We start from the raw sequence: 23,264 nt of genomic DNA, 5'->3' as shown, positions 1-23,264 counted from the left end.
AAACAACAAATCTGTATTATCCTGATCAAATGTACGCTACACATCAATTACATCTAATGCAAGGAAAAGGTAGGCACCCAGGATCAATAAGATGAAACTCACGTGGAATTTGAACCTTGCATTTATGGTAGTTGATGTGATATTATAGGCCTACAATTGATGTCTGTTGCCAACCTTACCAGGGAATAGTATTGCATTACGTGTGATGGTTCGGAAAGGCTGGTGCCTCGATTTAGCAGGCATTTCCTCCGAATATCCCCGACATTTGTGCATGGCATCAGCTCATCTGACACTTTCGGTTTGGTCCTGTAGTGAAGTGGAAGTGGTGGGGGCAGCAGAGAGGCGGAGGCAAAGTAGCGCATGTGGGGAGACAGCTTGTGATTGGTACTGCTGCTTGGTACCCAGAGACAATCTATCGGATGGGAATATGCTCTACTCATGCGTCGACATCAGCCGGGACGTTTGGGCTTCAATTTCTACGTTTTAAACATGGATTTCTGTGAAATCCACCGCTCGACTTGATAGTCACGTTTGGGATTTATTGCTCGCAATTGGAGTATGATTCACCGACAAGTTATTTTATCCCAGGTATGTCGCGTTGTCGCTCTTTTGTTGATACATCGCTCTGACTGGATACATTGCATAGCAGGCGAATTTATGGGGATGTACTTCGCTCATAATACTGATAGAATATGTGTTGCGGCAGTCTACTGACAGGGTGACAAAAACAGTGCATTTCTGGATTTAGTCAATGTCACTTTCTCATTCGATGTCACAGCATCCGCCGGAGTGTTATTCTGGCAGCACGCAAGGCGGTCCCTATTCCTTTGTGTGGGACTCCCCTCATAATCCTCTCTTTGAAAAAGACCCCAGTCATTCACGTTTACTGGGCCACACTCACAGGTATAGTTTGTTGACAAACAACAACATGTTTATTGTCCCCTGTGCCAAATGTGGATAGTATGCCCCCACGAAATAATCAAACCGAGCCTAGTTGTGATCTCACTTTCATGACAGTACTGAAGGTAAATATCATTTGATGGAACATGCTCTGAAATATTGTATTATTCATTCACTGTAGGCTACTGAATTCATTGTAGGCTACTGAAAGTGGGATTTAGCCAGAAGTGCCCAGTTGACATTGGCACTGTCACTACACAGTGTTCATTTACTGGATTGGCTATTTAGAATCTGTGTAGCTGACACATACTCTGCAGATGTTGTTTACTTTTGCTCTTGTTGTTTCTGTAACCATGTTACAACCTTATCCCAAATTCATCAATGCTGTCAGTCACTTAGCATTTGATGAAGCAGTCTAAAGTAGTCCTTCTGTGGTCCTTCTGTGGCTCAGTTGGTAGAGCATGGCGCTTGTAGCGCCAGGGTAGTGGGTTCGATTCCCGGGACCACCCATACGTAGAATGTATGCACACATGACTGTAAGTCGCTTTGGATAAAAGCGTCAGCTAAATGGCATATATTATTTATTATATTAAAGTAGATACAGTAGCTCTAGTCGATAAAAGTGTTGACAAACAAAAGCTCACTTTTCAGTAAGTTAAGCTCTCATGAGTTATTAAATTGAGCCAACAGCTGCTGGAACACTAAATGTCTAATTTCTGTGTTGTCTTCGATTCCATCTTCCTTTTCACAGACAGAGAGACCGTAAATACTAGACAACAGCACACCGGAAGGTGGTTTGCTCTCTGGCTTACTTGGATACACAGACTGAACAGCCCAGTGTAATCAACCTGACAGTGTCTGACCCAGTAGGGATGTGCCACTCTCCCAGTGTCCCTTCTCTTCCCGTTGATCCGAACCAGTCAGACGTGACTGTCAATGTCACGCCAACCCCAGCCTCCCTCATTCACTCCACTGACTGGACTAGATGCACCTTAACACTGATGAAATGTGACCTGTCAAGAGATAGTGGCTGAACTGGTTTTAATGTGGCTAATGATGACTCAGCTGTAACTGACCTGGCTCATAGACTAGAGCAGGTTGAGTGTGATGCAGACAGACAAGCGGAAATGGAACTTATATTAGATGTTTAGCCTACCTGTGAAGCTCCCTTGACATGCAACTAGGGCTTGGTCTTGTTTGAAGTGCCCTCTCTCATCAGGCATTACTTAATGATGGATACGTGGTTCTATTAGGGTTACATCAGTAATCTGTCAAGTGTACATAGATTTTCACTTATTCTTGTAGCAGGGTAGTCTAGTGGTTGGAGAGTTGGACTACTAACCGGAAGGTTGCAAGTTCAAATCCCTGAGCTGACAAGGTACAAATCTGTCGTTCTGCCCCTGAACAGGCAGTTAACCCACTGTTCCTAGGCTGTCATTGAAAAAAATAATTTGTTCTTAACTGACTTGCCTAGTAAAATAAAGGTAAAATAAAAGAATAAAAATAAATAGAAAATACCAGACCCTAGGACCTAGGTGTTGCTCCTCTCAAGCAAAAGTCATTGCCAAGCTAAAAAAATAGCAAGAAACCCTACAGTTACAGTACATTATTAGCATCATAAATCAAAACTGTTTTTTTTTTACACTTCTCTTCATGTGCTGAGCTGACACTACACTATACAGCAGTGGTCACCAACCGGTCGATCATGACTGGTCGATCTCAAAGGCATTTCTAGTCAATCGCCAAATATATCTGTAAAAAACACCTTTTTTTTATTAGTCTCGCACTGTTGGTGATAGATGCACTCAATTCAGCTACACCTGCTCACCGGGTGGGAGAAGTGTTTCCGATTTTGAACCATTTCATGTGTCCAAAGGTACAAACTCTACCTTCCCTTGCAGGCCCGGAGAGGAAATCAAGTGTACTATAGGCCTCCTGCTGGCCAATGGGATGGCTCAGATGACCGTGTCTGCAGTAATGTAGCAGGCGTAAAAAAAAAGCTGCAGAAAAGTTGACACTGTGAGATTTCAAAGGTTTGCATTATTATTAGTGACTTGGATCTTTTTTAATATCAAGGAATATTTCATTTTCTCTGTTCATAGGAGTAACAACAAGAATTTGTGCATTAAGGAAGAAATAATGCGGTGCGACTCGAGTTTCGCCATCAGCTGGAAGACCCTGAGAGGCGGACCCTCAGTCTGCTGCTCTCTCCTTCTGCCGAGACAGTCCATCAGATGCAGGCACCATCAGCCCAGTAAAATAAAAGTAAAACTATGTAAATGTTTGCTCACTCAGCTGTGTCTCACAAGTAATACAACTGATCTATTACCGGTGTGATTATATAGCCTACCTCAAAATGTGAAATATAAACATTTTTAAATAATCTGAACAACAATGCATTGACAGGGCAATTCAAGCAAAGCCAATATGGGGTGACAATATTTAATTTTTTTCTTAAAAAGAAAAGTAACCTTTTTTATAACTAGGCAAGTCAGTTAAGAACAAATTCTTATTTACAATGACGGCCTATCCCGGCTAAACCCAGACGACGCTGGGCCAATTGTGCACCGCCCTATGGGACTCCCATTCACGGCCGGATGTGATACAGCCTGGATTTGAACCAGGGACTGAGGAAGGCAGTTAACCCACTGTTCCCCAGGCGCTGAAGACGTGAATGTCGATTAAGGCAGCCCCCCTCACCTCTCTGATTCAGAGGGGTTGGGTTAAATGTGGAAGACACATTTCAGTTGAATGCATTCAGTTGTACAACTGACTTAGTATCCCCCTTTCACATAACCTCATATCATAGGAAGCCTGAGTCAAGCTGAGAGTTCAAATTTGTATTGACTCACCATTAACTTCTTCAGAAGTCTCTCTGAGGGTAGAGTCTGGGAAGGGATTACCCTTCTAATATGATACAAATATTAAGGACACCAGCTCTTTCCATGACATAGACTGACCAGGTCAATCTAGGTGAAAGCTATGATCCCTTATTGATGTCACTTATTAAATCCACTTCAATCAGTGTAGATGAAGGAGAGGAGACAGGTTGAAGAAGGATTTTAAAGCTTTGAGACAATTGAGATATGGATTGTGTTTATGTGTGCCATTCAGAGGGTGAATGGGAAAGACAAAAGATTTAACACCTAGGTCCTTTAAGTGCCTTTGAACGGGGTATGGTAGTGGGTGCCAGGCGCACCAGTTTGTGTCAAGAACTGCAACACTGCTGGGTTTTTAATGCTCAGCAGTTTCCCGTGTGTATCAAGAATGGTCCACCACCCAAAGAACAGCCAGCCAACTTAACACAACTGTGGGAAGCATTGGAGTCAACATGGGCCAGCATCCCTGTGGAATGCTTTCGACACCTTGTAGAGTCCATGCCCCGACGAATTGAGGCTGTTCTGAGGAGGGGGATTGCAACTCAATATTAGGAAGGTGTTCTTAATGTTTGGTATGCTCAGTGTACATGTTACAGTGCTAGTGCTAAAAGATGTGAAATGCAGTGAAAGGGAACATTTTGACACTGGTCGGTTATGCCTGTGTAGAGCATCAAGGAGTGTTCAGTCTTTTTATGGCCTAGGCTAAACCACTAGTCCATACATACACAGTGGTGGCCAATAAATGCTCTGAATACATAGACCACATGATGAGCTAATAAGTGGTACAGGGGCTTTGGTTTCTAAATGAGGTTTCGAGGTTGTTGGTGTGGAGAAGGCTGTCAGTAAATGTCTGAAGGTGGCTTTGAGGAAAAGACAGTACATCTAATAATCACCCACAGGACCTGTCCTTCGCTAACTTGTACCCTGACTTCAAATCTGATTGGTTTAGTTAGGAACAGGCCTGGGACCAACACATTTGGATGGATTTGACACTTTATGAATGTTTCAGAACAGTCTTATTGGTGCGTAGGTTGCTGGTTGAATTCTGTCCAGAGAGAACCAAAGAACAGACTCTACTTCATTGGAAATCTGGCCATAATCTTAGGGTTTTCCAATAATGCCGAGTGATTCCTGTTAAGGTCACAAAACATACTCTTTCTAGCTAGTACAATGATTTAGAGGCATTGATTTGGTTTATATCAAGCTGCTGCCCAATGTATAATTGTTTATCCAAATCCGACATCTGTAAATCAATGGGCCCTGTGTACAGGCTGTATCCAGTTGTTGTTTGGTCGAGCCATCAGTCTGAGATGTAAATACTGTGTAGATGAAAATAAATCTGCTTGTTTGTGTACGATGTTGAAACATAGAACAAGCCAGAGGCCATATATACAATACTATCTTAGACAAAAGCTGACCCATATAGAAACGAGTTTCAATGCTACGCTTCAGAGACTTGGAAAGCCTATTCAGACGAGGAACTTTTGTTTTTTGGTCCGCTGCCCACTGGGCCTTCAATATGTTTAACGTAGAAAATGACTGGGGAAGAACTGTCAGAGTCAACCTACAGTATGCCATCCTTTATTAGCCCAGGGGAAACACTTTTCACTTCAATTGAGAACAGATGTATTTCATGCAGATGGGAATATGTTGGATTGACGTCAGAGGGAAGTTGGTTCGAGTGAAACCATTTTCACATGAGATTTCGTCAGCTCTTTATTGGAAAATATAGGCTATAGCACAATATCACACGGCGATCTTTGTGCTGTGAGGTTAGAATGACGTAAACCCTTGACAATGAGTCAATGAAAGCACACAGACCTACAGTACCTACCTCAACGAGGAAGAGACTCCGCATGGGGCAGCCATCTTGGGGATTATTAACACCATGGCAGGAAGACAGCAGCAACTTGTAGAGCTGCCTTGAGTCTTCACAATGTTAGGAGGACGGTGAATGTGAACAGTCAACCTGACATGCATAGAGAGAGTCACTTCTCAGTAGCATTTAATACAGGTTGGGATTGTGTGTTAGAACCGTCTAGCAATAGATATCGTACAAAAATGGCTATCGTAGGAACACTTCCAGTTGTTTCTTATGTGAAAAGAGGTAGAGCAGAAATAGTAGATTTACTCTGTTTCCCTGCTCTGATAGTGTTGCACGTCTTCTCCGACAGATATTGATATTCAGTGTCTGGTGTCCAATAAAATAGTAACATGCTTCAAGTCCATAAATCCACATATAAGGCCTTGTACTGTCTATGTGTGCAAATACAAGTACTTGTACAGATGAACATAGCGCTTTATTTGAATCAAAACGAAGAGACCAACGAGCCAAACCCCCATCATAGTTGCCCATCCCTGTTCTAGACTATACTTTCATGGCTGAGCAGGAAAAAGACCGAAGCCTCTTACAGTAGCTTCCCATTTCATTCTATTAACATTTGAAGAAGAGCATGGAAAGATTATCATTATCTGTGTGGATAAATCGGGGGCAATTAACCACGAGGCTAACCGAGGTGTTGTCGAGGATGAACCTAGATAGATAAAGAGTTAAGTGTCAGCCCCATAAAACAACAGATATTCCTTCTGTGTGTGAACGGAATTCAAAATGGCTCTCTCTTAAATGTAATTATATGGGCTAATTATGCCAGTGTCAGGCAGGAAGCAGCCCTGGTAGAAATGAAAGCCATGTCTTCCCTCTGGAGATGTGGTACCCTGTTAAACCCACCGAGACACAGTGCGCTGCTGGATGTGTTATCTATCTAATGAGGTCCATAGGGCTTTAGACCTGACACAGCATGGGAATAACACTGTGTGCATGGATCTCCCATGATGAGAATGCACGGCAGTGTGTTGTGTAATCTGTAATGGAGTTTAGCATTAACCGCCTCCAATGAATTGTCAGAGTGGGATTAATACTCACACGGTGCTGGGTGTGAATGTGAAAGTGTCGACCTACTGTTGTGATTCTGTGTGCTGTCTCAAAGGAGGGAGGCAGTGAGTGGAGTCCCTCCTCTAGTCCTCTTCAGCAGTCCTCTCTTCCTTCCCTCTCTCAACCTCCTCAAAATTGTCATAGGGAGGCGAGGAAAACGTTAGTGGAGAACATCTGAGGAGAGGAACCTCCATTGCTCTCCTCGCTTGCTTATGACAATTTTGAGAAAGAGTCAAGGAGAGAGGAAATGTTATTGAGATTCACCCAGCAGTGTCTCATTGGATTCCCGCCTAAAGTGTCAGCCTGTGAGTGGGGAACCCTGTTCCCTGGTGTGCTCATGTGATCCGTGTCTCCTTCGACAGTACAATTCAACTGTGACCTCTGGCCCGGTTACAGCCTATCACGTTCTTGCTGCACTGTTGCACTATATAGAAAAGCCTCTACACACTCATTATCCGTATACGTCCTAAGACAAGACCCTATATCTTTTTATTCAGTATTTTTGACATTTAAGTCATTTAGCAGATGCTCTTATACAGAGTGACTTAAAGGAGCAATTAAGGTGAAGTGACTTGCTCAAGGACACATGGACAGTTTTTCACCTAGTCGGCTCAGGGTTTCGAACCGAAGACTCCAGCCACCCGAGTCATAGACTGTTTTCTCTGCCACCGCATGGCAAGCATTACCGATGGAACCAACAGGACCCTGAACAGCATCTACCCCCAAGCCATAAGACTGCGTATTAGTTAACCAAATAGGTACCCGGACTATCTGCATTGACCCCTTTTGCACAAACACTTTTAACTCACCACGTACGCTTCTGATATTATTTATCATCTATCCTGTTGCCTAGTCACTTTACCCCTACCTATATGTACATATCTACCTCAATTACCTCTGTATATGGACTCAGTACTGGTACCCCGTGTATATAGCCAAGTTATTGGTACTCATTGTGTATTTATTCCTTGTGCTATTTTTCTCTCTGCATTGTTGGGAAGGAACTGTACGTAAGCATTTCACTGTTAGTCTACACCTGTTGTTTACGAAGCATGTTACAAATACAAAGAGATTTGTGTATTTCATTGATGTGTAGGTGAAGCTAGAATACCATGTTTTATGCTTGTATGTAGGCTAAGTGAAGTGTTTCTGTCTGCCTATCAGGTGGTTTCCTGGAGATCAGGGGAATTCACCATCAGTAGACCCACACTAGCAACGGTGGAAGGATTTCTCTCTACCTCTCTCTCTCGGCTGTTGTCCGACTCCATTAGCCTTGTTACTGAACGATCAATGCTGACGAGAGCGCACCGGCTCCTCCAGAAGAGAATAGAAGCGTGCTTAGCTCCCACTTAGCACAAATAACATTTGAAACCCGATGAGCCGTGCATCTCATATGCTGTTTAATTCACTTAAGCGCTGTAGGAAGAGGCAGAGAGATAGAAGGAAGAGATACAAAGAGAACGACAGCCCTGGTTGTTTTGTCTAACTTTCTTCTGCAGGTTTAGTTTCTACTTAACTGTCATGTGGTCATCAGCAAATGCATATGGGGTTGTCTGTTCTTTGATGTACTTGAAGCAATGCATTTGCTGCCGTGTGTATAAATTATAGGCTCTATGCAAAGGATCTATTCATTTGTTGCCCTGTTTCTTATTGCATCTGTTTCTTTCCATCTGTGTCTACGTCTCTGCTTCTGTCTCTGGTTCTTCCTGTCCTTTTCTGTCTGTCTGTTTTAACATGGTCAGTATGTCCTTGATCTGTGTGTGTTTGTCTTTGTCTCTGTCATAATGCTCTGTGTCTCAATGATTCATATTTTGTCTGACGAAGATGAAGTATGAAAACTCCCGAGCTCCTGTTCGCTTTCTCATGCCACTAGCATCTCCAGTTTATGCTATTTCCAGTATTTTACGGATTAATGATAGGGCTGGGAATTGCCAGGGACCTCATGATACGAAATGATCACGGTACTTAGGAGGCGATACGATATGTCTGGCAATTCTCACGATTCTATATATCTATATTGTGATTTTATTGCGAGTCGATGTTCCGAAACAGAGCGTATTGCTCGCCATAAGTCTGCTATCAGAGGGACAAGAGAGAGCCATGAGAATGAGTTTTGATCAGTCATGGAAATAAAACAGCTTAAAACGAATTGGCCCCCTATTTAAAAAGAAGATGGAGAACAGGCTATGAAGAAAAAAATACTGGAGTTTTGGTGCAGGTACATCCAACTAGCACAAAAATGATATTGCGATATTGTAAAAAGGATACGATAGCCTATATCGTCAAAAATAATATCCCAATATTGTATCGATTTCCCCCTGAATCTCTGTTATACAGTATATTAGTGTTCATGTTTTCACACATCTGATCTGTATAATCCAGTTTTAAATGGCTACTTACTGTATGTTTACGTTTTGAAAGAGAAGTGGCGACCCTACCCACCAGTTCACAGCTACTATGTACTATGTAACCCTACAGTGATAGAAACACAGTTATTTAGGGATATGCTACAGAAAATACCACATGATCACGTAATCAATAGTATAGTCAATCATATAAACTGTGATTGCGCTGTGTTGCTTTCCATGCTAAATAATCCCATGACCTTTTCCTCAGGATTTGATGTGCTTTGAGTTGACGACACATAATGCTGCTGAACCTGTGTAGTGTTAAGGTCAGTGTCCTCCTCGCTCTGTGCCGTCGCCATTACCCATCAACCATCACACCTACCATGCTGCGCTCCATAACAGCATCGTGGTCCGTCTGTGGTGTCTTCACTCAATGTGTTTGTGTTTCTAGCTGTGTCTCATATGGTGTTACAACTAAAGTACCCAGGTCCAGTGTCCAATGCCAATTGATGCCTCTTCTTGGGGTCTGGCCCTTACCCTTGGTTGTGCTTAGATGGGAAAGGTGCTCAACTCCAAGAATTGAAATAGCCAGACAATGACCTAAACCAACTAACTAACCTACAAACATCCCCCCACTAAATGTAAGAATGACAGCATACAGTACGAGATGTGCAGTGATGTTTTGGTATCACTATTAAATAGACTAATTGGCCTACAGTTGGCCCTAACTGGCCCTACACATTGCTTGCATTCTGAATGACTCTACAATAAACTAAAACTAGACTACCAGGTACGCTGTTCAGTGTTAGCAAGGATCAGGCCTTTTCACTGAAGATGTGTTGGAGTAAACCAGCCTAAAGCTGAATAATGTGATGGTAATCTCACTGAGAAGTTAGGGTGTTCTTTCGCAGTGGGAGTTAGACTGCCAGGTGTCTCTAGAGGCAGAGCTGTCTGTCAATACCTCTTCTACTGTGGGAGGGCTGCTTTCCAACACACAGATAGGACTTTTTATTTTGTCACTGCATGTAGGCTACACCATGGATTGTTCACTCCAGGCTGTTTACGATGAGGATTGTGTCTGTGGGTGCCCTTAGGCCAGAAACCTATATTGATGTTCTGTATGTAAAAGATAAGGATCTCTGGGGAGTGTGGGGGGTTTGTGTGATCAAAACACACACAAGCAAACGTAGCCTAGTTCATAATTGCACTCACTGTGCAAGGATGTGAACACTTCCTTAGGAGGAGAAGCTTTGACGATGCGAAGACACATCAGACTGGATTATATTGTTTTCCCTATCTTCTTCCAATTTTAGGCCTTCACCACTATAATGTACCAAACCCATATCCAATGGGGAAAATACCCATTTAAACTAAACCTTAACCAAACCAAGGTCATCATTTTAGGATCCATATTCATCATGCAATCAGTCACAACCTTCAGCAAAAGAAGGCACCTGTAATGGTTGCTCGTTAGAATGGAATGTATATACAGTGTGTACACCTCCCCACCTTGACCTTGGTGGGCTGGATAACCGACCGTTCACATACTAATGTGTCCACCAACCCCTAACAACTTACAACACCAGGGCAGTGTTCAGTGGGGCAAACTGCACCAAAACATTTTGCAACAGTAAGGGAAAAATCTGTGTTTTCATGGGACAAGTTTTACTAACACCTTCCAGTTTAAAAACATTTCATAATGTTCACTCCCTACTGAACAAGACCCAGATTGCACCTCATGGCTCTACCATCAGATTAACATTTCCATCAGTGGAACCCATTCCCCCACACTCTTCCCACACATCGTTAGCGTCCATTACAAATGAGTGTGTTTGCCCAAATGTTTCTGCCAGTGCCTATGAATTACTGTGATTGTCCTGCTGCTAACAGTTAACAACCTCCATGTTTATGGTGATGTGGAACGGAGTGCCAAAATGACTGCAACTGCCGCTGGGTGGAACGGCTCGGAATCCTCTGATTGAGCGAATGAGCATTCACTTGTGTTTACATTTGCTCGTATCTGTCTTTTAATGCCACGCGAAAGAGCTTCGATGTCTAAGCAGATTGGCAATGGGTGGTGCAAAGTGCCCTACAATCTCAACACACCCATCTCAAAGCTGGTACTGGCAGAAATATTCTCACTGTGTATACTCTATGTCGTCACGATGTGAAGGGATGGTATCAGTGACGCTGTATATCGGTCCAATATGATGGATCATTTTACTTCCTTTTTTTTTTTTTTTACAGAAAATTTACCTCAGTCAGAATGTAATCTAAGTAGTCCAGCTACAATGTCCCTAATTTACTTCACTATTTAAAGTTGCTGGACTTACATCAGACAGGGTAGCTGTATTATCTCGTACATGAAACATCCAACACATCTTCCGGTAATTACATTACCCTGTAGTGTGTGTGTTGTACCTCCCTCCAGAACTTGTACCAGAACAGGTTCCTGGGCCTGTCCGCCATGGCGTCGCCGTCGCGCAGCGCCCAGAGTCGGCGGCGCTGCAAGGACGCTGGGACGCGTTACAGCTACAGCCCCGAGCAGTACCCCAACGGTGGGCCCCGGCACGACCACGCCACCGCCCTGGCCCTGCAGCCCCGCTCTACTAGCGATGCTGACCTGGTCACCTCGGACAGCCGCTCAACGCTGACCGTCAGCACCTCCCACTACGCCATCAGCCAGTCCCAGGACATGCTCATCTGCTGGGACATCAAGGAGGAGGTGGATGCCGGGGACTGGATCGGCATGTACCTCATAGGTGGGTGGAGCTTCTGATGAGTCAATGGCAAGAGTCAAGTCTACACCAGTTCCAAACATCAGAATGATTGTCCAAACTTTGCCCATTAGACTAATCCCAGTGGGTACAGACGTCAGTTCAACGTCTAGTACACGTTGGTTCAACGTCATTTCGTTGAAGTGACATGGAAACAACGTTGATTCAACCAGTGTGTGTCCAGTGGGAGGTTTATACCTTTTCCCAACTGATATTTGTCAGGCTTTGATTACAGTGAGCATGCAAAATAATATAGAAGCTACAATATATACTGTTACATTGTGTGTGATGTTCCTGTTCATTTAGATGAGGGACTGTCGGAGAACTTTCTGGACTATAAGAACCGGGGAGTGAACGGCTCCCACAAAGGCCAGATAGTGTGGAAGATCGATACCAGCTCCTACTTTGCAGATTGTAAGTATACCTATCTCCTTTAAAATCACATTTTACATGTCGACAGGTCAACTGGTAGCAAATATTCTGAGACTGTTCCTGTTGTTGTATCACTATGTGGGAGATTTGAAGTTCAGCATTGTAGCACGTCCTGTGTGTGGAGCATGTTGTTTATCTGTAGAGAGAGTTGATAGCAAATTTCAACCCCTCTATGTTGTTTTGTCATAAGTATTTAGACTACATTGTATGTTTACTGGCCTAAGCAAAATGTCAGTATTTATCTCTTGGATGTCGCAAGCTGTTAGAATTATACCATGAGGTGATACTTTATTTATACTAATTAAAATGGTGCATCAGGCTACAGGCAGGCACTGATGTTTCCGAGGGCTGCAGAAATCACAGTGAGTCAGACTCAAAAACCCACTCTCTCCTCCAGATGTCTGGAACTTTCAGACAATTTCACCACCAATATTTCAGCCAGGTAGAGTTTAAAAAATTTTTTTTTTAAAACTGTGATTATGCTAAATATGTCCCATTATCCACATTTCTGTCCATATCTCATTCTCAAACCTGCCACCGCCGACCAGGACGGATGTATTGATTTCTCTCTCCCTTGCTATTCATCTCCGACAGGGATATGACAACTAGCAGGACTAATGTCTACTGCTCACATGGCAGCCTGCCTGATCTGTGGCTGGGACTCAGGATCAGTCCAAACAAACCACCTTATCTACTGCCGAGGCTGCAGAAAGCCCAAGCCTAGAGAGAGATATCCTCAGGTTCCCTGTGGAAAAGCCTGGCACTCCCCTGTGGTGGCAGAGCCCAATGACTGTGCAAGGAATGCTAAAATAAGGGGAGCCCATTTTTGTGTGACAAGCAGATAGTGATTTTTCGTTAGAGCCTCCCTTGGATACAAATGGAATGTGTTACAGAGTGAAATGGTACCCTATTAGTTAGGTGACAGAGGAGCAGGTGTGAGCTGTTTTCAGACTGAGACACACACACACACACACACACACACACACACACACACACACACACACACACACACACACACACACACACACACACACACACACACACACACACACACACACACAGGGGAAGTCAAGTGGAGCGTTCCCGAAAGTGGGTCTTTTCTGGTGGCTATCTTTTTTTTGCTCAGCTCTGATTTCCTGTTTTTAGAACATGTGTAGTAACTGCATAAGTAGACGGATTTGGCAGCACAAATTCACCTGGGACTCTCCTCTCGTGAACACCGCCACCACCCACCTCTTTGTCATCACAATGCGTGCTCCCCAGACCATGTTTCTATCTCTCTGTCTGTCTGTCTCTCTCTCTCTCTGTCTCCCTCTTTCTCTCTCTCTCTCTCTCTCTCTCTCTCTCTCTGTCGCTCTCTCTCTCTCTCTCTCTCTCTCTCTCTCTCTCTCTCTCTCTCTCTCTCTCTCTCTCTCCTACTAAATTGATTTATTCTCATATTATGTCAGCCAACGCCTCTTTAACCTACACTGGCTGTATCGCAATGATAGCAGTACAATTTAGAGGAAAATGAACAGTTTTAAAAATACAGTGATGTTGAAGTGATTGACTTCCCTCATTGGATACAGTGGATTATAGTCTGTCGCACAACAATGATGAACTATAGTGCTCCATCTCTGCCTTCCTCCTCCACCAACCTGATGATGATGTCAACAAAGGGATTAGGGTTGGATCATCCTGTCAGGAAGCCTGCCATTGTCTCTGTCACTACTATTCTCTATTCCCTCCATCCACCCATCCCTCTGTCTCTCAATCCATCCCTCCATCTAATCCAGTGGGTCACGGGAAGGGGAAAAAACTACTTTGTGGTGACGTGACCTTAATCTCACCTCCTTTCTCTCTCTCTCTCTCTTGTTATCCCTTATCTCTCTCTCTCTCTCTCTCTCTCTCTCTCTCTCTCTCTCTCTCTCTCTCTCTCTCTCTCTCTCTCTCTGTCTCTCTCTCTCTCTCTCTCTCTCTCTCTCTCTCTCTTGTTATCCCTTATCCTCCCTCCCTCTCTCTCTCTCTCTCTCTCTCTCTCTCTCTCTCTCTCTCTCTCTCTCTCTGTCTTGTTATCCCTTATCCTCCCTCCTCTCTCTCTCTCTCTCTCTCTCTCTCTCTCTCTCTCTCTCTCTCTCTCTCTCTCTCTCTCTCTCTCTCTCTCTCTCTCTCTCTCTCTCTCTCTCTCTCTCTCTCTCTCTCTCTCTCTCTCTCTCTCTCTCTCTCTGTCTTGTTATCCCTTATCATCCCTCCCTCTTTCTCCCTCTTTCTCTCTCTCTCTCTCTCTCTCTGGCTCTCTCTCTCTCTCTCTCTCTCTCTGTCTTGTTATCCCTTATCCTCCCTCCCTCTATCTCTCTCTCTCTCTCTCTCTCTCTCTCTCTCTCTCTCTCTCTCTCTCTCTCTCTCTCTCTCTCTCTCTCTCTCTCTCTCTCTCTCTCTCTCTCTCTCTCTCTCTCTCTCTCTCTCTCTCTCTCTCTCTCTCTCTGTCTTGTTATCCCTTATCCTCCCTCCCTCTTTCTCTCTCTCTCTCTCTCTCTCTCTCTCTCTCTCTCTCTCTCTCTCTCTCTCTCTCTCTCTCTCTCTCTCTCTCTCTCTCTCTCTCTCTCTCTCTCTCTCTCTCTCTCTCTCTCTCTCTCTCTCTCTCTCTCTCCTTATCATCCCTCCCTCTTTCCTCTTCTCTCTCCTCTTTCTCTCTCTCTCTCTCTCTCTCTGGCTCTCTCTCTCTCTCTCTCTCTCTCTTGTTATCCCTTATCCTCCCTCCCTCTTTCTCTCTCTCTCTCTCTCTCTCTCTCTCTCTCTCTCTCTCTCTCTCTCTCTCTCTCTCTCTCTCTCTCTCTCTCTCTCTCTCTCTCTCTCTCTCTCTCTCTCTCTCTCTCTCTCTCTGTCTTGTTATCCCTTATCATCCCTCCCTCTTTCTCCCTCTTCTCCTCTCTCTCTCTCTCTCTCTCTCTCTCTCTCTCTCTCTCTCTGTCTTGTTATCCCTTCCCTCCTCCCTCCCTCTTTCTCTCTCTCTCTCTCTCTCTCTCTCTCTCTCTCTCTCTCTCTCTCTCTCTCTCTCTCTCTCTCTCTCTCTCTCTCTCTCTCTCTCTCTCTCTCTCTCTCTCTCTCTCTCTCTCTCTCTCTCTCTCTCTGTCTCTCTCTCTCTCTCTCTCTCTCTCTCTCTCTCTCTCTCTCTCTCTCTCTCTCTCTCTTGTCTTATCCCTTATCCTCCCTCCCTCTTTCTCTCTCTCTCAGTATGTCTCACTCTCTCTCTTGATTTTGACACGCTCACTGGATGTGACTATTTTAGTAAAAAGCGTCGTCTGACGGTACAATTGGTTGCCATTCATTGAAACATGTCAAGAAAAGGGCACTTAAAGTTAAAATCTCTCTCTCTTTCTCTCTCTCTGTTTCTTTCCCTCTCTCCTGCAGCGGAGACTAAGATATGCTTCAAGTATTACCACGGTGTGAGCGGAGCCCTGCGAGCCACCACACCCAGTGTGACAGTGAAGAATGCATCTGCCCCTGTGAGTGTCACCACAACACACCCTCGTCTTAACCCCTCCCCTCTGTCCTCCTCCCTAATGCTCCGTGTAGAAGTTAACCAATAGGCACAGATCGAGTAACCTATAGCCACATATTTTGTAACCTATAGGCACAGGTCTAGCACAGATCTAGGATCAGCTTATGTTGGCGTTTAAAAAAAAGAAGAGACATTTGATAAACCTATACAGACCCTACTGTAGCTGCTACCGACCCGTAGCACTCACATCTGTAGCCATTAAGTGCCTCGAAAGGCTGGTCATGGCTCACATCAACACCATTATAGACTATTATAGATTATGGGTCATAGACCCACTCCAATTTCATACCGCTCCAACAGATCCACAGATGATGCAATCTCTATTGCACTGAACACTGCCCTTCCCCACCTGGACAAAAGGAACACCTATGTGAGAATGCTATTCGTTGACTACAGCTCAGGGTTCAACACCATAGTGCCCTCACAACTCATCAATAAGCTAAGGACCCTGGGACTAAACACCTCTGCAACTGGATCCTGGACTTCCTGATGGGCCACCCCCAGGTGGTAAGGGTAGGTAACAACACATCCACCACGCTGAACCTCAACACAGGGGCCCCTCAGGGGTGCATGCTCAGTCCCCTCCTGTACTTCCTGTTCACTCATTACTGCACGGCCAGGCAGTACTCCAACACCATCTTTAAGTTTGCAGATGACACAACAGTGGTAGGCCTGATCACCAACAACGACGAGACAGCCAATAGGGAGGAGGTCAGAGACCTGACCGTGTGGTGACAGGACAACAACCTCTCCCTCAACCTGATCAAGACAAAGGAGATGATTGTGGACTACAGGAAAAAGATGACCGAGCACGCCCCCATTCTCATCGACGGGGCTGTAGTGGAGCAGGTTGAGAGCTTCAAGTTCCTTGGTGTCCACATCACCAGCAAACTAACATGGTCCAAACACACCAAGAAAGTCGTGAAGAGGGCAGGACAAAACCTATTCCCCCTCAGGAGACTGAAAAGATTTGGCATGGGTCCTCAGATCCTCAAAAGGTTTTACAGCTGCACCATCGAGAGCATCCTGACGGGTTCCATCACTGCCAGCTTCTACCCCCAAGCCATAAGACTCCTGAACATCAAATGGATACCCAGACTATTTGCACCCCCCCTTTTACACCACTGCTACTCTCTGTTGTTATCATCTATGCATCGTCACTTTAATAACTCTACCTACATGTTCATATTACCTCAACTAACCGGTGCCCTCTCACATTGATCTGTACCGGTGCCCCCCTGTATAAAGTATAAAGTCACTATTGTTATTTTACTGCTGCTCTTTAATTACTTGTTACTTTTATTTCTTATTCTTATTTCTTATATTTTTTTTTACTGCATTGTTGGTTAGGGGCTCATAAGTAAGCATTTCACTGTAAGGTCTACACCTGTTGTATTCGGCGCATGTGACATACATTTGGATTTGATTTGATTTACTATCAATGTCTGTGGGAGCACATTCCAACAATGTAGCATCCCAACATAAGACTCAAGTGAATTTCTATAATGGCAGTTGGTTTACATAGTAGCTAACTACAGTAGTCATGTCCTCATCGAGGCCTGTAAATGCAGCCACAGACATACAAAGGAGAATTACTGCACATAAACAGAGGGATTAGAAATAACAGGGGGAAGAGAGTGAGCAGAAGTCCTCTTTAATGAGCGAGAGGTTGCGTGCAGACCTCCCTATCTCTCATCCTCCTATCCTTGGCTGAATGGGAAGTTCAAGAGCTCTGTGGGTGGCCAACCTCTTTCATCCTCTCCTTCTGTTGTTTTGGTTAGAGGACTTCATACTGTAAGATTGTCCTTGCTGTATTCATCCCTATTTTTTTGCGTGCTGTGATGCCCCCACCCACTTTTCGATTGAATGCATAGTGGAATTGTAAAGTGGAATGACCATAGAGGTCCCATAATTCATAGGATATATCATTAATAGATTCTATGTCATTCTACAGTATTGCAATGACTGTCTTACCGTGTCGTCTTTTGAGAGTTGAGCTCTTTCTACCTTCTGTCTGTGGATTAGATGATCATCCAGATTGACCTGGCTCTTATTGGTGGAGTTTCTCATTTCCTAAATGCTGGAGCGAGAGTTACCTTAATTAGCTTTTCACTGCATGGCACCTTTATCCTTTATTGGGCTGTGTAGAGTTTGTGAAGCACAGTTATATACGGCTATATACAGGGGGTACTGGTTCAGAGTCGATGTGGAGGCTATATACAGGGGGTACCGGTTCAGAGTCAATGTGGAGGCTATATACAGGGGGTACCGGTTCAGAGTCAATGTGGAGGCTATATACAGGGGGTACCGGTTCAGAGTCAATGTGGAGGCTATATACAGGGGGTACCGGTTCAGAGTCAATGTGGAGGCTATATACAGGGGGTACCGGTTCAGAGTCAATGTGGAGGCTATATACAGGGGGTGGCGGTTCAGAGTCAATGTGGAGGCTATATACAGGGGGTACCGGTTCAGAGTCAATGTGGAGGCTATATACAGGGGGTACCGGTTCAGAGTCAATGTGGAGGCTATATACAGGGGGTACCGGTTCAGAGTCAATGTGGAGGCTATATACAGGGGGTACCGGTTCAGAGTCAATGTGGAGGCTATATACAGGGGGTACCGGTTCAGAGTCAATGTGGAGGCTATATACAGGGGGTACCGGTTCAGAATCAATGTGGAGGCTATATACAGGGGGTACCGGTTCAGAGTCAATGTGGAGACTATATACAGGGGGTACCGGATCAGAGTCGATGTGGAGGCTATATACAGGGGGTACCGGTTCAGAGTCAATGTGGAGGCTATATACAGGGGTACCGGTTCAGAATCAATGTGGAGGCTATATACAGGGGGTACCGGTTCAGAGTCAATGTGGAGACTATATACAGGGGTACCGGATCAGAGTCGATGTGGAGGCTATATACAGGGGTACCGGTTCAGAGTCAATGTGGAGGCTATATACAGGGGGTACCGGTTCAGAATCAATGTGGAGGCTATATACAGGGGGTACCGGTTCAGAGTCAATGTGGAGACTATATACAGGGGGTACCGGATCAGAGTCGATGTGGAGGCTATATACAGGGGGTACCGGTTCAGAGTCAATGTGGAGGCTATATACAGGGGGTACCGGTTCAGAGTCGATGTGGAGGCTATATACAGGGGTACCAGTTCAGAGTCAATGTGGAGGCTATATACAGGGGGTACCGGATCAGAGTCGATGTGGAGGCTATATACAGGGGGTACCGGATCAGAGTCGATGTGGAGGCTATATACAGGGGGTACCGGTTCAGAGTCAATGTGGAGGCTATATACAGGGGGTACCGGTTCAGAGTCGATGTGGAGACTATATACAGGGGGTACCGGTTCAGAGTCAATGTGGAGACTATATACAGGGGGTACCGGTTCAGAGTCAATGTGGAGGCTATATACAGGGGGTACCGGTTCAGAGTCAATGTGGAGACTATATACAGGGGGTACCGGTTCAGAGTCAATGTGGAGGCTATATACAGGGGGTACCGGATCAGAGTCGATGTGGAGGCTATATACAGGGGGTACCGGATCAGAGTCGATGTGGAGGCTATATACAGGGGGTACCGGTTCAGAGTCGATGTGGAGGCTATATACAGGGGGTACCGGTTCAGAGTCGATGTGGAGGCTATATACAGGGGTACCGGATCAGAGTCGATGTGGAGGCTATATACAGGGGGTACCGGTTCAGAGTCAATGTGGAGGCTATATACAGGGGGTACCGGTTCAGAGTCGATGTGGAGACTATATACAGGGGTACCGGTTCAGAGTCAATGTGGAGACTATATACAGGGGGTACCGGTTCAGAATCAATGTGGAGGCTATATACAGGGGTACCCGGTTCAGAGTCAATGTGGAGACTATATACAGGGGGTACCGGTTCAGAGTCAATGTGGAGGCTATATACAGGGGGTACCGGTTCAGAATCAATGTGGAGGCTATATACAGGGGGTACCGGTTCAGAGTCAATGTGGAGACTATATACAGGGGGTACCGGATCAGAGTCGATGTGGAGGCTATATACAGGGGGTACCGGTTCAGAGTCAATGTGGAGGCTATATACAGGGGGTACCGGTTCAGAATCAATGTGGAGGCTATATACAGGGGGTACCGGTTCAGAGTCAATGTGGAGACTATATACAGGGGGTACCGGATCAGAGTCGATGTGGAGGCTATATACAGGGGGTACCGGTTCAGAGTCAATGTGGAGGCTATATACAGGGGGTACCGGTTCAGAATCAATGTGGAGGCTATATACAGGGGGTACCGGTTCAGAGTCAATGTGGAGACTATATACAGGGGGTACCGGATCAGAGTCGATGTGGAGGCTATATACAGGGGGTACCGGTTCAGAGTCAATGTGGAGGCTATATACAGGGGGTACCGGTTCAGAGTCGATGTGGAGGCTATATACAGGGGGTACCGGTTCAGAGTCAATGTGGAGGCTATATACAGGGGGTACCGGATCAGAGTCGATGTGGAGGCTATATACAGGGGGTACCGGATCAGAGTCGATGTGGAGGCTATATACAGGGGGTACCGGTTCAGAGTCAATGTGGAGGCTATATACAGGGGGTACCGGTTCAGAGTCGATGTGGAGACTATATACAGGGGGTACCGGTTCAGAGTCAATGTGGAGACTATATACAGGGGTACCGGTTCAGAGTCAATGTGGAGGCTATATACAGTGGGTACCGGTTCAGAGTCAATGTGGAGACTATATACAGGGGTACCGGTTCAGAGTCAATGTGGAGGCTATATACAGGGGGTACCGGATCAGAGTCGATGTGGAGGCTATATACAGGGGGTACCGGATCAGAGTCGATGTGGAGGCTATATACAGGGGGTACCGGTTCAGAGTCGATGTGGAGGCTATATACAGGGGGTACCGGTTCAGAGTCGATGTGGAGGCTATATACAGGGGGTACCGGATCAGAGTCGATGTGGAGGCTATATACAGGGGTACCGGTTCAGAGTCAATGTGGAGGCTATATACAGGGGGTACCGGTTCAGAGTCGATGTGGAGACTATATACAGGGGTACCGGTTCAGAGTCAATGTGGAGACTATATACAGGGGGTACCGGTTCAGAGTCAATGTGGAGGCGATATACAGGGGTACCGGTTCAGAGTCAATGTGGAGACTATATACAGGGGTACCGGTTCAGAGTCAATGTGGAGGCTATATACAGGGGTACCGGTTCAGAGTCAATGTGGAGACTATATACAGGGGTACCGGTTCAGAGTCAATGTGGAGACTATATACAGGGGTACCGGTTCAGAGTCGATGTGGAGGCTATATACAGGGGTACCGGTTCAGAGTCGATGTGGAGACTATATACAGGGGGTACCGGTTCAGAGTCAATGTGGAGACTATATACAGGGGTACCGGTTCAGAGTCAATGTGGAGGCGATATACAGGGGGTACCGGTTCAGAGTCAATGTGGAGACTATATACAGGGGTACCGGTTCAGAGTCAATGTGGAGGCTATATACAGGGGTACCGGTTCAGAGTCAATGTGGAGACTATATACAGGGGGTACCGGTTCAGAGTCAATGTGGAGACTATATACAGGGGGTACCGGTTCAGAGTCGATGTGGAGGCTATATACAGGGGGTACCGGTTCAGAGTCAATGTGGAGGCTATATACAGGGGTACCGGTACAGAGTCAATGTGGAGGCTATATACAGGGGGTACCGGTTCAGAGTCAATGTGGAGACTATATACAGGAGGTACCGGTTCAGAGTCAATGTGGAGACTATATACAGGGGGTACCGGTTCAGAGTCAATGTGGAGACTATATACAGGGGGTACCGGTTCAGAGTCAATGTGGAGGCTATATACAGGGGGTACCGGTTCAGAGTCAATGTGGAGACTATATACAGGGGGTACCGGTTCAGAGTCAATGTGGAGGCTATATACAGGGGGTACCGGTTCAGAGTCGATGTGGAGGCTATATACAGGGGGTACCGGTACAGAGTCAATGTGGAGGCTATATACAGGGGGTACCGGTTCAGAGTCAACGTGTCAATGTGCAGGGGCACCAGTGTCGAGGTAATTGAGGTAATTATATACATGCAGGTAGGGTTATTAATGTGGCTATGCATAGATAATAACGGAGAGTAGCAACAGCAGGGGGGGGGGGTGCAAAAGGTCTGGGTAGCCATTTGATTAGTTGTTCAGGAGTCTTATGGTTTCGGTGTAGAAGCTGTTTAGAAGCCTCTTGGACCTAGACTTGGCACTCCCGTACTGCTTGCCGTGTGGTAGCAGAGAGAAAAGTCTATGACTAGGGTGGCTGGAGTCTTTGACATTTTTTAGGGCCTTCCTCTGACACTGCCTAGTATAGAGGTCCTGGATGGCAGGAAGCTTGGCCCCAGTGATATACTAGGCCGTACGCACTACCCTCTGTAGTGCCTTGCTGTCAGAGGCCGAGGAGTTGCCATACCAGGCAGTGATGCAACAAGTCAGGATGCTCTTGATGGTGCAGCTGTAAAACCTTTTGAGGATCTGAGGACCCATGCCAAATCTTTTCAGTCTCCTGAGTGGGAATAGGTTTTTTCGTGCCCTCTTCAGGACTGTCTTGGTGTGCTTGGACCATGTTAGTTTGTTGGTGATGTGGACACCAAGGAACTTGAAGCTCTCAACCTGCTCCACTACAGCCCCATCGATGAGAATGGGGGCGTGCTCGGTCCTCCTTTTCCTGTAGACCACAATCATCTCCTTTGTCTTGAACATGTTGAGGGAGAGGTTGTTGTCCTGGCACCACACGGTCAGGTCTCTGACCTCCTCCCTATAGGTGGTCTAATTGTTGTCGGTGATCAGGCCTACCACTGGTGTGTCATCAGCAAACTTAATGATTGTTAATGGTGTTGGAGTTGTGCCTGGCCATGCAGTCATGAGTGAACAGGGAGTACAATAGGGGACTGCGCACTTACCCCTGAGGGGCCCCCGTGTTGAGGATCAGCGTGGCGGATGTGTTGTTACCTACCCTTACCATCAGGGAGAGCCCGTCAGGAAGTCTAGGATCCAGTTGCAGAGGGAGGTGTTTAGTCCCAGGGTCCTTAGGTTATTGATGAGCCGTGAGGGCACTATGGTGTTGAACGCTAAGCTGTGGTCAATGAATAGCATTCTCACATAGGTGTTCCTTTTGTCCAGGTGGGAAAGGGCAGTGTGAAGTGCAATAGAGATTGCATCATCTGTGGATCTCTTGGGGCGGTATGCAAATTGGAGTGGGTCTAGGGTTTCTGGGATAATGGTTTTGATGTTGGCCATGACCAGCCTTTCAAAGCACTTTATGGCTACAGACGTGAGTGCTACTGTTCGGTAGTCATTTAGGCAGGTTACCTTAGTGTTCTTGGGCACAGGGACTATGGTGGTCTGCTTGAAACATTTTGGTATTACAGACTCAGACAGGGAGAGGTTGAAAATGTCA

The 23,264-nt window shown here is 45.7% G+C and overlaps 1 protein-coding gene across 4 annotated transcripts in view; it reads left to right on the top strand.

The window, feature by feature from the left end:
- The first annotated feature begins 418 nt into the window (after nucleotides 1-418).
- Nucleotides 419-23,264, top strand: part of LOC118371812 (E3 ubiquitin-protein ligase HECW1) — an 82,389-nt gene continuing 59,543 nt past the window's right edge. For 2 of the 4 annotated variants that reach the window (XM_035757452.2, XM_035757441.2), the window contains exons 1-5: nucleotides 451-588; nucleotides 9,328-9,385; nucleotides 11,491-11,821; nucleotides 12,143-12,250; nucleotides 15,659-15,753. In XM_035757452.2, the coding sequence (XP_035613345.1) occupies nucleotides 9,359-9,385; nucleotides 11,491-11,821; nucleotides 12,143-12,250; nucleotides 15,659-15,753 (561 nt within the window). In that variant the 5' untranslated portion in view covers nucleotides 451-588; nucleotides 9,328-9,358. Of the gene's footprint in view, nucleotides 589-9,327; nucleotides 9,386-11,490; nucleotides 11,822-12,142; nucleotides 12,251-15,658; nucleotides 15,754-23,264 lie in introns of all 4 variants that reach the window. The other 2 variants (XM_035757448.2, XM_035757433.2) reach the window with 1 other exon arrangement.

The sequence above is a fragment of the Oncorhynchus keta genome, chromosome 4, assembly GCF_023373465.1.
Source record: "Oncorhynchus keta strain PuntledgeMale-10-30-2019 chromosome 4, Oket_V2, whole genome shotgun sequence".
Classification (NCBI taxonomy): Eukaryota; Metazoa; Chordata; class Actinopteri; order Salmoniformes; family Salmonidae; genus Oncorhynchus; species Oncorhynchus keta.
The sequence above is the reverse complement of the archived record's forward strand: the minus strand, read 5'-3'. Positions and strand labels throughout refer to the sequence as shown.